The 16,654-nt window shown below is 34.7% G+C and overlaps 1 protein-coding gene across 1 annotated transcript in view; it reads left to right on the plus strand.

Annotated features, from left to right (window-relative positions):
* The first annotated feature begins 1,999 nt into the window (after positions 1-1,999).
* LOC149802534 (protein pelota-like) overlaps positions 2,000-16,654 on the plus strand; it is a 54,307-nt gene continuing 39,652 nt past the window's right edge. Inside the window, exons 1-4 of the mRNA XM_089951779.1 lie at positions 2,000-2,165; positions 7,368-7,460; positions 12,335-12,485; positions 15,403-15,493. Coding sequence (XP_089807905.1) covers positions 2,125-2,165; positions 7,368-7,460; positions 12,335-12,485; positions 15,403-15,493 — 376 coding nt within the window. The 5' untranslated portion in view covers positions 2,000-2,124. The remainder of the gene's footprint in view (positions 2,166-7,367; positions 7,461-12,334; positions 12,486-15,402; positions 15,494-16,654) is intronic.

A 16,654-nucleotide genomic window follows, 5' to 3' on the forward strand; every position in this document is an offset into this window, starting at 1 on the left:
GCTGATTCAAACCTTGTGAAATATTATAATAAAAAAAGAAAACAATTTAAAATACTGGAAACCGTTTAACTGTTTTAATTTAGTAGTAATTCCTGTTTTTCATCTCGTAAATTTACGTAAAATAATTCTTACAAAAAGATATAATGGTCTTTCCACCACTTTCATTTTTTTGTCATATGTTACTGCAGAGGCAATGTTTTCACGATCATCAGTGTTAGAAACTGTATGATTTCTCAATAAAATAACGTATCTACAGGTATTTCAGTTTAGTACAAAGGTAAATGAGCTGCTTTAAAAGTATTTTTTAAATTGGCATAGTAAGATAAAGATTCTTACATAAATAAAATTTTGTATACAGGGCTGCATCATTATCTCACATAAAATCCGTGTTTTGTTTCGTTAAATTCAGTTTTGGGCTGCTAACAACACCTGGAAAAATGAGAAACAGCATGCTTAAACTACTCTTAATCTCACGTTTAGGATTAAACTTTATAATATTTTACATGGTCCAAATTAGCTCATAATATGTTCCAGATAAACCTAGTTCCGAATCAGCCTGCACCCTTTTGAGTCATCATGTAAAGTCGTCTGACATTTTAAAAATCCGCTTAACTTATATATTTTAGAGGTTCCAATACAATTTGTGGTACTACACATCATGATGATGATGATGATGATGATGATGATGATGATGATTATGATTATGATGATGATGTTAGTGGTGGCAGTGATCGTGGTAGCGACGAAGATAACGACTATAACAATAATTATTATTTTTCTTTAAATTTAAAATCGCAAATTACATATGCAAACAAAATTCAAAGCTCATCATGATAAATTAAATAAAATAATTTGTAAAAAAAAAAAAAAAAATGCCATATTAGGTTTTTGCAATATTTCTCAATGAAGCAAAATTTTATATCAGATTGAGGAAGTTCTGCTGTCTGTTAATCTAACAATGTAGGATTTGTTTCCTTTTTTACGTTTTGTCAATGTTGTTTCATAGATGTTTATTTTATATAAATAAAACGTATTTTCATATTCTTAACTATTTGTTAGTTCATACTAATTCGGTTTGCTTTTTTATCTTTTGGCCACGTTTTAATTTCCTAGCTACCATACACACCATCCTATCTTTTGTTCTTTGTGTGTAGATGGGCGTGGAACGGGGTGGGGTTCACAGACGACTGAAGACACGTAACCGTCAGTAACGACAAACCTTCGTGTAAGAAATTAGTCTTGTCCCTAGTTCTATATTGCATTTAGGTGGCGCTCTACAGTTTCGTATTTTGCATAGGGAAGCTTAGAATTTTACAGAAAAAGAATTTCCCCGGCTTCCTGACTGGCTGTGATGATGATGTTGTATATCTGATGTATAGTTCAAAGAACCTTTAATTCTCTTCATTTTGGTGCATGATTGATGGGTGTAATATGGGTTATAGAGTATACAGCTTGGCCTTACTCCAGATGTGCAGCTTTCAAAAATGTGCTAGCTTCACTTGGTCATTTTCACTTCCTGAACTTAAAAGGTAAATTGTATAAAAAAAAAGAGCCGATAACCTTTTTTAAATTTGATATATTTGGTCATTAATTCAATGCACTTTCAGAAGCTAGTATTGTCTAGTCTGGCAAAATTAATTTTCCCTATTTTAATAGCTGCTATGGATAGTGTACTTTAGACTAATTCAGGCTGATTTTTACCACAAGGGAGCAGTCATTTTAGTTAACATTGTGTTTAAATCATGTACAATTTCCAAAGGTACATCATCCAAAGAAATATCATACACATTACATTAATGTAGCATAGAAGTATGCCAACATTCTCTCTATTGTGCATGTTTTAAATGCAAACAACTTCGCCTTACAGACGTCACTCTCTCGAAAGAATATAATAACTGGTGAGCGCCCCCTTATTTCGTGCTCCTGAATTTGATTGGTCAAGTATGTAATTTCTACCCAACCAGAGAATTCGTAACTTAAGCAAGTCAGAAATGTGCATGGACCATTCCCCGGATATGACTCTTGCATCACAAGTTGAACAAGCTGCGTAATGAACTCTATTGAAAATGTATTCTCCAGGATAAGTTTTTTCACGATGTGTTGTACTGTTGAAAATACCTCAAAATGAAGCTTGTTAGTCGAGACATCGATAAAAATGATTCGGGGTAATTTATTTAAATCGTATATTTGCCTAATCGAGACAAATGCAGCGGGCAATCATATGTCAGCAACCTGAATTCAAAGGTGGCTGTCGCAAGTTTAATTTTTAGAAAAGCAACAAGCTGACTGAAAAAAATCATACCGAGTGACAAAATTACCACAGATTACTCCTATTATCTGTTTTGTATGTGTTCCCTTCAGCTTAAAGCTTGCGTCAGCCTCTGCCAGAATCATTTTGGGATTGGTTCAGTCAAACTTGAAATACATTTTTCTTTGTTTTGCTGGCTAACGGTAATGCACATTTAAGTAGTGGTGGATGGGAGTAGTTACTCTGATCGTGAAGAAATAGCTACAAATTATGGTAATGGTGAAATCCCATTTCCATTAATTAAAGAGTCCTCTAACATAGTAGTGTGTGTGTTAAAGAACAATGTATAATATAAAAATAATCCTTACTATTTTAGCCACAGGCTTTGATGCACTGTTCAGCAATATAAAATCTGTATGGACTGAAAAGAAATATCACTGACACTTTAGTCCTACAATGTAAGACAGTTTACATGTTGTTTTTAAGTGCTATGTCTTATTATCCAAATAACAGCCTTGTATAGTGTGTTCTGATGTCGATGACTTACAGTATACTTACTGTGCTGTAAAACCAGACGTAATCTGCCTACAGGAAACCCTCATAACACAAGAACACAAGCGCCTGCCCAGACTACAAGGCTATACCCTTGGAATCTTTAAAAACAGACCCATAATTCTTTTGATAGATACACTAGTCTACTATGAAATAATAGAAGTACCCCCTAAACTAAACATCAACAATAGCATTGAAATAATGTCAGTAATGATAAATATAGGAACCACAAACATTCAAATAATAAATGCATACGACCCAGAGGGTACCTTCTGCCCTACCAACCTAATCTCACTAAAGGCAATCATTAATAACAACAACAGCAATCTATCTGTGGCGACTTCAACGCACACAGAGAATTATGGGGAGGTAAAAAGAAAGATCAAAGAGGGAAAATGGTTGAAAAATGGATAACTGAGAACAATCTGGTCATCTTAAATGACGGGTCGAACACTAGATTAAACCCTGAGGATGGCACTCTCAGCCATAGACCTAACCATCACTACCCCAAAATTGGCTCAAATCACAAATTGGTGGGTGGATCAAGAAGATACGTTAGGAAGTGACCATTTCCCCATCACAATAAATATTCAGACAAAAACTCAACGCATTCCAAACGAAACCCCACCTAAATGGAGGTACCAACAGGCAGACTGGGACCAATTCCAGTTATTACTAGCTAGAGTAAATCCAGATAACTTAGAAAGCCCAAGTATTGACATGTATTATGATAACATAACAGACACAGTTATAGAGGTAGCTAATCGATGCATTCCAAAGACAACTAATATCCAAAATAAAAACCCTGTACCATGGTGGACTAAACAGTGCACTACAGCACATAAAGACAAAAAAAGGGTCTTATATAAATATAAACGCACCAAAACAACTAGCAGGCTGCGGTGCAGTCAGAAAAAAGTGGCACATGCACAATTGTGCGCAAGCCACTATAATTCAACTCAACAACAACAACAACTGTGCTGTCTTTATCCTGGTGGAATGAAAATATGACACTAGCAAATGGACACATTTTCATGTTCTGTTGACATACATTTGAATTTGTTGCAATGCGACGGTAGTCGAGGTATGCTGAAGTATGTTTAAGTAGGTTCATATGGTGGATATGTTTCTTGAACGAAGCGAAATGTTACTTTACAGTCCTAATAGGTATAATATATTTTTATTCATTTCGTTAAAGAATAATATTTCAACTTGACCCGATTTCGGCATTCCCGGCTTTCATCACTTTCCAGTCAACTGAAATGTAGGCCAACAAATCTTCAAAACAGGTCCATTTCTTTTGTGAGAATTTGAATTGATTAGAAAAAAGACATCAGAGTATTGTGATATTTGCCACATGCAGTGTATGCAAGGTGCAATATAATAAATGTAATCAGTAATGCTTGTTGCATAGTTTAATTAGTTTTCATGCTGCTTAATTACAGTGCATTAGTGCACATCTATCTCAGTGCTGTGGTCTATTGCATGTAAAATGCAATATAAAAGTGCTCTTTTTTAGATCTTTTAAATGCCATTTCCGTAAAACAAAATGTACCAGCACATTTAAATTACAGCTTTTGCTAGTTAATAATTTATAACTTTTCACTTATGAAATACTGTCTGTGCTATTTGTCTGTACATCACCCACCCTATAAAGTTTTTTAGTATTACGAATTGCCCTTATCGAAAATTAATATTTTCTTGTATTCATTTTTTTACATTGATTTACTGTCTAAAATTGTTTTAAAAATATGGTCTTTTAAGTTGGATAGTCTCTCAATCAAGGTCATCATGATATATTTGCATTTTTCTCCCCAGCAAATGTTTATAGCATCTGTATAAGCACACCATAGCATAATAAATGTTTTATAAAAAGCACATTATTATCATAAAAATGAAAATATTTACTATCAGTTGAATGTAAAAGTTCTTAATTTCACTAAGTTTTAACATGATTTATTGTCAAAACTCATTTGTCTTTGAATCAAAACAGATTATATCCTTTGTTACTTTTCTTCCCCATATATTTTCATTGACATTTAAATTGAAGTCTTTTAATCAAAAGTCGTTCATGGTTATTGTCACAAGATAAATGGGCACCCTCTGTGATTGTCTTTTTCTTAACGTCTTCAGCTTCTGTATCATTGAAAATTACCTTTTCCAGTCTGAAGAAAACAATTGTAACATTGTGCTTTTTTAAAAAGGTATTATGACTATTAATTTGTATTTTGTGACTGACCTTTGTCCATGATTGAGGGTAGGATTTTGGGTCTACCTGACTAATATCTTTTGTTTTGTGAGCAACGTAGTAGCTAGCTAATTTTTGTCTTCGATTGCTGATTATATTTTAAGATTATTATTATTTGTAAACATATTTACTCGGATTTGAGTTCAGGACATTGGTTTTCCCTTTGGGATTCCTGATGCACTGATGTTTGCTTTGGTAATAGACCTGATCTTGTTCATAATTTAGAATGTTCTGAAAATGAATTTTTGACCCTTATTCTGGTCAAGTTATTGTTTTTGGGTTTTTATATTGCAGTTGTTTATATTAAAATGACGACCGCTCTGGTGGCCTAGTGGTTAGAGCATCTGCCTCTGATGTGGGAGGTTGTAGGTTCGATCCCTAGCCAAATCATACCAAAGACTTACAAAAAATGGTACTAACAGCCGACTCGCTTGGCGCTCAGTATTAAGAGATTAGTGTTAGGACTGGTCAGCCTGGTGTCACGATAATGTGACTGGATGGGACAGCATTCTACATGTCTGCGGCATGAAGCCCCAGTGCTAGACATCACTATAAACTGTCACACTGCAGACATCATAGCAGTATGGCTGAATAATTGTTAAAGTTACGTTAAAAATCCAAATCACACACACACACCCATTAGAATGACTCATTCCTATCTAAACATGTATCATTGTGATACATCAAGACTGCTAGCACATTAACACGATTCCAGGCTATTGGTATATGAACACCTATTCAAGAACTGAATTCATTCAGAACACTCCTGAAATTCATTTGGCATACCCAGTATTGTAGGACTTTGTGACAAAGGATTCTCTGTTCTAGGGAAATAAATTGTTTGGTGGGTTTTGCTCTTTTTGTTACTTAGTTTAAGACCATGGGTTCATAATAAATAAATATACGAAACTATTTAAATGAATTATCATGAATGAATTCTTGAGTCAAGACCATGATTTTTTAAAATCCTTTCCATTTTAGACACATATCAGCATGTTTATCATGGTTTAATTCCTTCTATGATCGAATGTCAAAGAGCTCAGATATTAATCTGTTGTTTAGATGTTGTTAGCACTATGCAGAGATTCCCATACACCAATATATGTCAGTTTTTACTGGTAAAATTTGTCCCTGTACCAGCAATGAGTATGTCAGTATTAGTGGACCAACAAACTGTAAAATGTGTTTTGAAAGTTTACTGTCTCACCATCAAAGTCTCTCAGAATCTGAGGTATTTTTTTCATGAAATTTTTGTTCTATATCCCTGCAAGCTTTGATCAGTGATTCTGCAAACTTTGATCAGTGATTGACAACAGCAACAGAGCCCCAGAAGAGTCAACTTAATCTCCTTGAAGGATTCAGGTTTTGTAATGATATTTACATGTGATATAATTCTGCCTCCCTAGTCTGTTAAAATAGACAACATACAGGCGGAGTTTTCATGGTTATAAAATTACTAAAACATAGTATTGGCTTGCTGCTGTAGCTTAACAAGTGAGGGATACTAGAAACCAGGTTCATCATGTGATGTTGCTGTGGAAATAATACTTAAATCCATCAAAGAAAAGCAGACTTTCCTTCTGGTGATGTTTTGTGTGACTAATTGCTGTGTGTGAAGCAGTAAAAATAAAACCACCCTTATTTCTACTTCATAGATGACTATCCAAGCTTTTACCTAGTTTTTTTATTTAAAACAAATTAATAAACCACACCTTTGCTTGCAGAGGGACCAGCTAAGTTTGGATTTTGCTGCTTTCTATATATGGATGACCACAATTTGTGTGATATAAGCCATGCTGAAGTTGAAGACTCTCACACAAACCAAGCCACTAAAATTAAACATTTTTTGCAGTGCATGTAAACACCTGTTAAGTTTACTTTATAAGTGAAACTGAACCAGAGTTGTAGATATTTTATATTGTGGTGTGGAGTCAGAGCCAACTGACTATTGAAAAGTCGGAATTTGCTGCCACCGGGAGAAGGCCAGATTCATCAAGCATAGAACACTTGTTGATGATGTTTTGGTGCAATATGTATAACAGACATGAAGGATTGTAGGAAACATGAAAGCATATTTGCTGGTTCTAAATCATTGCAAATCATTTACCACCACAGTAAAATGCCATGGGGAAAACAGTGATCTTGAACAGGCTATTAAATAAGCACTGAAAAGATTTGAATAAGTGATGAACTTAGAGGAGTACCCAGTGTAATCATGGTACAGTGTTCTTACACTTTTTCTTTTTTCAGGTCGGTGTCACTTAGAGTTGTACTCAGTGTAATCATAGTACAGTGTTCTTACAATATTTCTTTTTTCAGGTCAGTGTCACTTATTCCAGAAGAAGCAGAGGATATGTGGCATGCCTATAATCTCATAACCATAGGTGACACTTTACGATCCACAACAATAAGGTTTGTTTTGGGCTTTTATGAATTACCTTTCTAACCAGAATTTGTTTGTTTAATTTTGTTAATCATTCCATGAAAGATTTTTTAAGTAAAACAATAAGACATCTAAATGTGTACATGTAATTCATTTTCCTTTCCTTTGAGCAGATGTATTAGTGTTGTGGACAAAAAAGCTTCAGTTTACAACTGCTGAATTTGTTGTTTTGTGTTTATACTAGCAATATACTATTATACTACTGGTATCTTTCAGTAGGATTTATGTGCATTTTGAATGGCAATGTAATGCAGGGCATAAAATAAAAAAAATTTTCAGTGATCCACAGGATCAACATAATATGTTTGTAGCTCAACTGTACATAGAACAGAAGAAATTATGGAATGGCCTGTTGTTTGGCGATCTTTGAGCACAAGTTTATTAATACTAATTCTTCTGTATTAGAGGGACAGTTAATGCGTTGAAACTTTGCACAGACATCCGGTATGACCTGCACCATGGGCATCTTCTAAATGAATGGACTTCATTTGTCTAGTTGGTCCTAAAACGAAAATGGTGCCAGTCTGATGTACAATATTGCTATGCTTCCAGAAAGGAAAGCCATATCAGTGTGGTGTTTTCACTAAAGGCTTAAGATGAATTCTAATGGAAAATGGTGCTGCTCAGATGTTCAGTATGGCTGCCACAGCAACCATCTTGTAAACATTGTTTATTGCTACTTATCCTGAATGGATGGTCATATCAACATGGGGTTTTGATAAAAGACTTCTGATGATTTCTAGTCTGTCCTAAATAAACACTGTGCTGATCTGACATTCAGTATGGCTACCATGGCAGCCATCTTCAGATTTTGTTGTAGCTATTCCACCTAAATGGAAAGCCATTGACCTGGGGTTCTCACCAGAAGAATAAATATGATGTCAGGGATAGAAGAAAAGAAAAGGAAAATCCATGGTTGTCACTGAGCAGCCAGCTTTGAAAATCTGTTTGCCAGGCAGATGTTTTTTGGTTGACCAGTAAATTAATCTAATTGCCTCCAAGACTGTTGTAATAACATTTTTTACCAGCTTTTATATATATACAGTTAGTCCTATGGTGCTGATCCTACTTCAAATATGGCTGCTATGGGTGACAGTAATTTATGACTTTGGAGATGTTCCCTCACCTTACTGGGTAGTTTGACTGTTGTAGTCCAAATTTAAATGTATTGCATGCATCAGATAGCTGATGTTGGTACCAGTAGTGCAGACAAACTCTTTCACATTCATAGGCATGTTTTAATAGCTGACTGACCATTCACTCTTTCCCAAGCAAGTTATCGTTGCCCATTTGATGATGAAAACATACCAACTTGTGTTTTAAAACTTAACCATCAATATGTAAATAGCAATTTGTGTTTTAAGTATAGAATTTGTGAAAAGCACAAATATTTGTAAAAAATGTGAAGATTTTAACTGTTGTGTTTTTGTTATTTTATTTATAAAATCAGTTTGAAACCGTAAGTGAACCAGTCATGTGGTAATAATGGTGGACATCGCTGTGTCTATGAAGTACCATGCCATTTTTGTGTCATTGGGCAAGTAAATTGAAGAAATATACAATTCATAGGAAGCAAAGGCTAAATATTATACTGTAGAAGATTTAGCCCAAAATGCAATTGTGTAAGTCTTATGGGACAGTTCTGTGTTGTGAAATTTGAGAAGCACTGTCAGGTTATGGTTGTTTTCTGACATCACTCAGTTTTGTGTAAATTTGTAAAAAAAAAGGAGTGAAGCAACTGCTATTTAACCAATGCATGATGTTACTACAAGTACATAGACAAATGATAAAGCCATAAATTTACAATCCTTTGACAAAACTAGAAAGTGAGTGGTTATATCAAGAAAAACCCTCTTTCTAAAAATAGATGCACTTACATCTTGTCTTTGTTAATTCGGTTGGAAGGAAGAATATAGTTTATTCAGACTTTAATGCATCTGTGTGTTGTCTACGAACAGCTGTGGTAATGTTTTATCGGCAACAATGAAATTAGGACAAACATTATGGTATGAATACACTTTTACATTTGCTTTCATGTATATTGAACAGGGAATGTTTCATACCAGTTTAGAGATCCTTTACTCTGTCAATTTTATAGTGAACTTTCAGGAAGTAACAAAATAATAATTCTTTAAAGCTTAGTTGAATAACCATGTTTACTAAGTTTTAATTACAATACTGTAATCTGGTTACTCCAATAAGTTAAAATTAGTTACATGAACAGTTTCTGTGTTTAAAACCAATGTTAAATGCAGATATATTTACTGGACATAATTCAAATAAGGGAAGAAAAAAACCCAGCAAGCTGACTGGAAAATTGGCCCATGTAAAATTTGACGTTGCCCCAGACATAATATCCCAACTTGATTAAAATAATAAGATAATATGTGGTATGTTTTAAGGAAATCATGTGATATTTATTGAAACTTTTGTTTCCTTTGTATCTCTATTGGCATCTTAAAACCATAGTTAAACTTATATATATATATATATATATATATATATCTGTGTGTGTATGTGTGTAAATAATACACATAAATTGATATGTGGATTACCGATAGAAGAGTTAGAATGCAGATATAGTTGGAAGAGCAAAAGCAAGCATGTACACGTATTAAGACAGAGAAAGAGAAAGGTAGAAATGATTTAGAATTTATGAAAACTTTTATCCATTTAGTTAACATTATCATGTAATCAGAGTGGTGACGTGCAGAAAACAGCAGTCACAAGAGTAGACTCCACATCTGTCAGTGCAAGTTCCTTTATCAAGGTGTCAGAAGAAGGGATACTAAATATGACAGAATAGCTGTAGCCAGGTTAGTTAGGAGTGGTCATCTTTTCAGGCAGAGAGAGAGAAAGAAAACAACTTTTCTTTCCACGAATCATATCAGAGGGCCTCATCATCTTGTTGATCTGGCCTCTTCCATTTTTGACATCCCCCTTCAAGATGGAAACTCCAAGCAATCTCATGAAGATGGACTTTCTACAGAAGGAGATAAATCTGTTACTCATAAAGTTGGCAGTTGAGTTTGTATGAAAGCCATACACCCAAGAGTACTTTTCCAGACTGTTTCTGGTGGCAAAGTCCAATGGCTTATTGAGACCTCAACAGGGTCAACATTTTCATGGCATCTCTCAGGAACAGGTATTCCTATTGAAAGTCTCAGCTCATGAGATACATGCAATTTCCATGAGACTTGTATTCAGATATGATGTTTCCATTTGAGACTGGATTGCATTCCCTAACCAATTTGTCAAGCTTTTATCAGTGGGACATGGTCTCATAGAGGAGAGAACTGAACCTCATTTTGTCAGTTGTAGCTGCACAGACAGTAACCATCCCATTTATGATAGCACAAACTGATAACCAGGTGGTATTGTCAACTTTCACTAGATTCACCTGGACGAATTTTAATGGTGAGACCAACTGAGTGAAGAATCTCCTTGGGATCACCTCGCATGTGTGTAACTAAGCTCTCCCATTGTGCTTAAGTGACATTAGGAGAGTTTCGTCTGTTAATGGAGCATACATGCTCCTCCTGGATAATATTGGTAGAGGTAGGATGCTCAGCAATTCCTCCTAGATAATAAAGGTAGAGGTAGGATGCTCAGCAATTCCTCCTAGATAATAAAGGTAGAGGTAGGATGCTCAGCAATTCCTCCTGGATAATAAAGGTAGAGGTAGGATGCTCAGCAATTCCTCCTGGATAATAAAGGTAGAGGTAGGATGCTCAGCAATTCCTCCTGGATAATAAATGTAGAGGTAGGATGCTCAGCAATTCCTCCTGGATAAATTTGTGTAGGATTCTTTCATTTTTCTTTCCTATGCCCTTTTTAAAGTGTCAAGTGTTTGATGGTATTCACTTTTTATGCATGCCTACAAAATGGTGTGATCCCAAACTTGGTTGTGTCAATGAACTAGTTCCCAACTAAATTGCCTTGGTAGAGGTAACATTATACTGCAAGCCCATTTCACACTTATTGCAGTCTATACCATAAATATAAAATGAGGTCAAGTCTGTACCATAAATATAAAATGAGGTCAAGTCTGTACCATAAATATAAAATGAGGTCAATAAAGATTACGAATTTAAGATAAAACTATTATTTATCAAGTCTAAATATATTTTTTTTATGGCTTAGCAGAAATTGCCATTGTCTGATTTTTGGTATTTTATAGTACAACAAAACGTCAGTCTCTTCAGACATGTCTGGCATGTATGACAAACTCCAGAGACCTGCAATCTGCGTGTCCAATTGAAATTAAATTGGCCACATGTTTGTGCAAGTTTTATCACAAACAATCAAATCCAAGAGAAACTTCAGAGTTAGTCCAATTAAATGAACAGGTAATTAAGTTTCTACCCTTTCTTACTTTTTGTCTTCATCACTAAAAGGTTGTACTAAGTTTGAAGAGAAATATGGAAAATATCACCTACATTCATTTTGATTTTTAATTTAAATCCTGACCAAATGTATTTAAGGCTCCTAAAATTAATTTAATTCGATTTAGATGATGTAGTTCAGTGGTTTAAATGAAGAGTGATACAGAATAGGTGAGTCACTAAATATCAAAGTAGACAATGAAGAGAGGAGGGTTTTATGACCTTTATTAACTTTGACTGTTCCGATCTAATCCAGATACATTCAGTGAATACTTGAATAGGAAATTTGGTATCCATTTCATCTCTGAAGCATAATGCACTGAATTGTTGCAAAGAAAATAAAAGGTCTCAGTATATTTAGGGCTTTGATTTGTACTTTGTAAGGGCAAGAGTTATAAACTCAACTTTCAAAGTCCTATTTATTATGGTTTATATCCTTTGATCTCGTTTTTGCACAGGAAAGTACAGAATGAATCTGCCACTGGTAGTGTCAGTGTCAACAAGGTGAGGACAACTTTGACCATCCAGGTTGAGGCCATTGACTTTGACACCCAGGGATGTGTTTTGAGGGTCAAGGGCAGAAACATTGAAGAGAACCAGTATGTCAAGGTGAGATAGTTGTCCAGCAACGTACACCAATACATTCCCATGATGCATATGCAGCTGCTGAGCTCTTGACACGAATTTAGAAATTTATATATTATGGTCACATCCCTAAACATTCAGAATCAATACCTGGCCCTGAAGTCAAAAAACATTTGAGCACAGAATGTTTGAAGTCATGGTTTCATAACTATTGGCCCTGGTAAGAAAAACCTCTTGCCACTTTTTAAAAAGCAATTGTTAGAGGTTGGGACTGTAACTGTTAAGTCCCAAAATGTACTTGAAGAAGCCTGCATACATGCATATACACACACAGAGCTAAACTGAAAATAGAAATATATCAAGTCACCCTATTAGTCCTAAAAAGTACTGACATATAACTACTTTGACTTCATTTTTAGCTTTACTGGTCATGGTCTGTGGTCCAATGTCCATAACAGGTTTATTATTTATGCTAAACTACTTGGAGGATTTCCGTGAAACTTTACACATACATTAATCCCATGGTCTTGTTGGTCCCAAATAAAAGTGGGGTTGCTTGTACAGACAATATAGGCACCACAGTGGCCATCTTGAAAAATCATATCACTTCTCTTCTAGAGTAGATGGTCATATCAACATGTTGATCTGATGGCCAACATGGTCACAACAGTGGCCATCTTAAAAATATTGTTATCACTACTTGTCATGTATAGGTCGTCATATCAACATATCAATATAACCGCTCCAGTGGCCTATTGGTTACAGTGACCACATCGGATGTGGGAGGTCATGGGTTTGATCCCCGGCCGAGTCATACCAAAGACTTACAAAAATGGTACTAACCGCTGCCTCGCATGGCGCTCAGCATTAAGAGGTTAGTGTTAGGACTGGTCGGCCTGGTGTCACGATAATGTGACTGGGTGTGGCATCATGCTACATATCTGCGGCATAATGCCCCAGTATTAGACATCACTGTAAACTGTCACAATGCAGACATCGTAGCAATATGACTGATTTTTTTTAAAGCTATGTTACAAATCCGAAGCACACACACATTTATAATTAATACTCACTGATACTTAATGCAGTGAAATGAAATTTGGAAATGTGTGAGACACATATTATAATAAAGCAAATGTCAGTTGTAGTTTGCGACCTTTCAAAGCAAACATATTCTTGAATAATTTATTGACTATTTATCCATGAAAACATCGAAAATAATGTATAGAACACAGTAGCACTGTATTATCTACTGTTAGACACAGTTCCATGCTGAAAACTTACATTAATGTGAAAGTAATTGATGAATAAGCAAACGTTTTCAATTCATTTTTTGTTCTGTTGGTCACAAGGACTATTCACTATTCATTTTATCAATGGAGCACAGGAGCACATTGTTATTACTAATTAATTAATTGCTGAATAAACAGTCAGCATATCAGTCCCTCTTTCTTTTTATTTATATTCATATGAAGTGACACACTGTCGTGTTTGGAGATAAGTTGTGCAAGTTGAGTTGTTCACCCATATTTCCAAGTACTGTTGAAATTAGTACTAATATTAGTACCCTTACTCCTACCTTGTGGACTGGGTACTAACATGAGCATATACATGTCAATGGAGCAAGCCGGGTGTGATTCACACATGGCATTTTTTTTGCCTAATAAAAACAATTTGAACATATTCCTTGCATATAATGCAATAAATTGAATAGTCCTCTTATTTAATACCGGAAGTATCACAAATCATTATAGGAATAGTTGTAAAATCTCGTTTACTTTTTTTATCCAATATTTTCGTTTAGATTGTCCACCATATTAGTTCAAATAATGATTACTTCTGTTCTCAACTTTGTTTGTGTGTGTGCCATATGAGGACATTCAGGACTTATCTGGAAACGTAAACAAATCGTAGTAAAAATATGGTGCAGTTTGAGTCAGAAATTCTGCGCATTAAAAGTAAATATGGTTTATCAGCAACTTTGAAATTCCACCAAGAAGCCATTATTTGCCACTTGATTGATAATAACTTAGCATAGAATATCCAAATATGGTCTGGAATCCTTACATAGAAAATGGGACATGGTGAGGTTAGTGTAACCGTGTCAGTTTATTTTATCATGTAAGGGCTTAATAAATTCAAAATAAGCCAAACTTCTTTCACAGCATGATTATAATTATGTAGTAGATTTCTACACTATCTGTTTTTCTGACTTTAGTGATGAATTTTTTTGCTCCATTACATGATATGGGATCAGTTCATAGCCTCAACCACAAAAAATCAAGTTGAGGCTATGAAATTATAGCTATGTTGAAGTCTGTGTTAATTGTTGGACAGTCATATAGTTCCTGCATGACAAGTTTGTTCTTACAGCATTTCTTGGTATAGACATCACATTATGCTGTGAGGGGGTAAAACAAATGGCATGAAAATCAGACAAAGAGTGTAATACAGGCTACCTAACATATTGTATACACTTTGCACCAGATTCTCAAAATAATTATGCTTTTTTATGTGTAAGTATGAAATGAGAAAAAGATATAAATTGGTATTTTATTTCATTTTAATTTATTATTCATGAAATATTGTGAAATGTGAGAAATCTATAGTAGGTAAAATATGGAAAGAATGTTCAAACTTAGTCTCTTCCTTGTTCAATATATAGTGATGTTCCATGGGAAATAATCTTTTCTTGTGTCTCAATAAAGTTCCACAGTGACCATATCATATCTGTGTAAGTATGCTCTCATTTGACCTGGATGACCTTGACAGACCAAAATCTGTTAACTGATGGAAGAAACTCTGTAACCTGTGTATAAGCTTGTTGTTGGGCCATAAAATATGATATATGATATGATTTAATGCAATTTGATACTGTTTTTTATCCATTTTCTTTAATTGGATATAGTACAGAAATTGACCATAATGTCTTGCATTGCAGATGGGGGCATACCATACTCTTGACTTAGAGCTGAACCGAAAGTTTACTTTGGGCAAACATGAATGGGACAGCATAGCACTGGACAGAATAGGTACAGATTTTCACAGCCCTCTTTAAGAAGAGCTAATTCATGAATTACAGTCAGTACAATCTGTAAGAACTACCCTATATTTTCAGGGTAAACACCGCTGCAGTATAATTGCAGATGCTGATGTTAAGAATTTAGAAAATGTAATGTCATCAGATATCAGTTGAAAAGCAACAGTCCCACAAGTAGATGACATGTGGAAAAAACAGCTGTAAAATGTTCACTGTCAGATGAGATTTTTAATTACCATCTTCCAGCTTTTGGAATATGATTTAAATTGCATATTTGTTTGCATTATTTGAGTTTTTACAAAGTTTTACCTAGTAAACCTGGGGCAGATGTCATACTGTAAATAAATGGAGCATTTGTGACAGCAGAATATATCATATCTCTTTAATCTACTCCCAGAACCCACTTAATTTTTTTCCAAAAAACAAGAATATTTCATACATGTGACAAACCCAGGGTCTCAGACCAGTAGATTTACACATTGTGATCTGTAGATTGGCTTCTAAACCAGTAGATTTACACATTATGATCTGTAGATTGGCTTCTAAACCAGTAGATTTACACATTATGATCTGTAGATTGGCTTCTAAACCAGTAGATTTACACATTATGATCTGTAGACTGGCTTCTAAACCAGTAGATTTACACATTATGATCTGCAGATTGGCTTCTAAACCAGTAGATTTACACATTATGATCCGTAGATTGGCTTCTAAACCAGTAGATTTACACATTATGAACCGTAGATTGGCTTATAAACCAGTAGATTTACACATTATGATCCATAGATTGGCTTCTGAACCAGTAGATTTTACAGATTATGATCTGTAGATTGGCTTCTAAACCAGTAGATTTTACAGATTATGATCTCTAGATTGGCTACTAAACCAGTAGATTTACACATTATGATGTGTAGATTGGATTCTAAACCAGTAGATTTACACATTTTGATCCATAGATTGGCTACTAAACCTGTAGATTTACACATTTTGATCTGTAGATTGGCTACTAAACCAGTAGATTTACACATCTTGATCCATAGATTGGCTACTAAACCAGTAGATTTACACATTATGATCCGTAGATTGGATTTTAAACCAGTAGATTTACACATTTTGATCCATAGATTGGCTGCTAAACCTGTAGATTTACACA

Source organism: Sinohyriopsis cumingii, chromosome 3 (genome assembly GCF_028554795.1).
Source record: "Sinohyriopsis cumingii isolate HCF-2022 chromosome 3, ASM2855479v2, whole genome shotgun sequence".
Lineage (NCBI taxonomy): Eukaryota > Metazoa > Mollusca > Bivalvia > Unionida > Unionidae > Sinohyriopsis > Sinohyriopsis cumingii.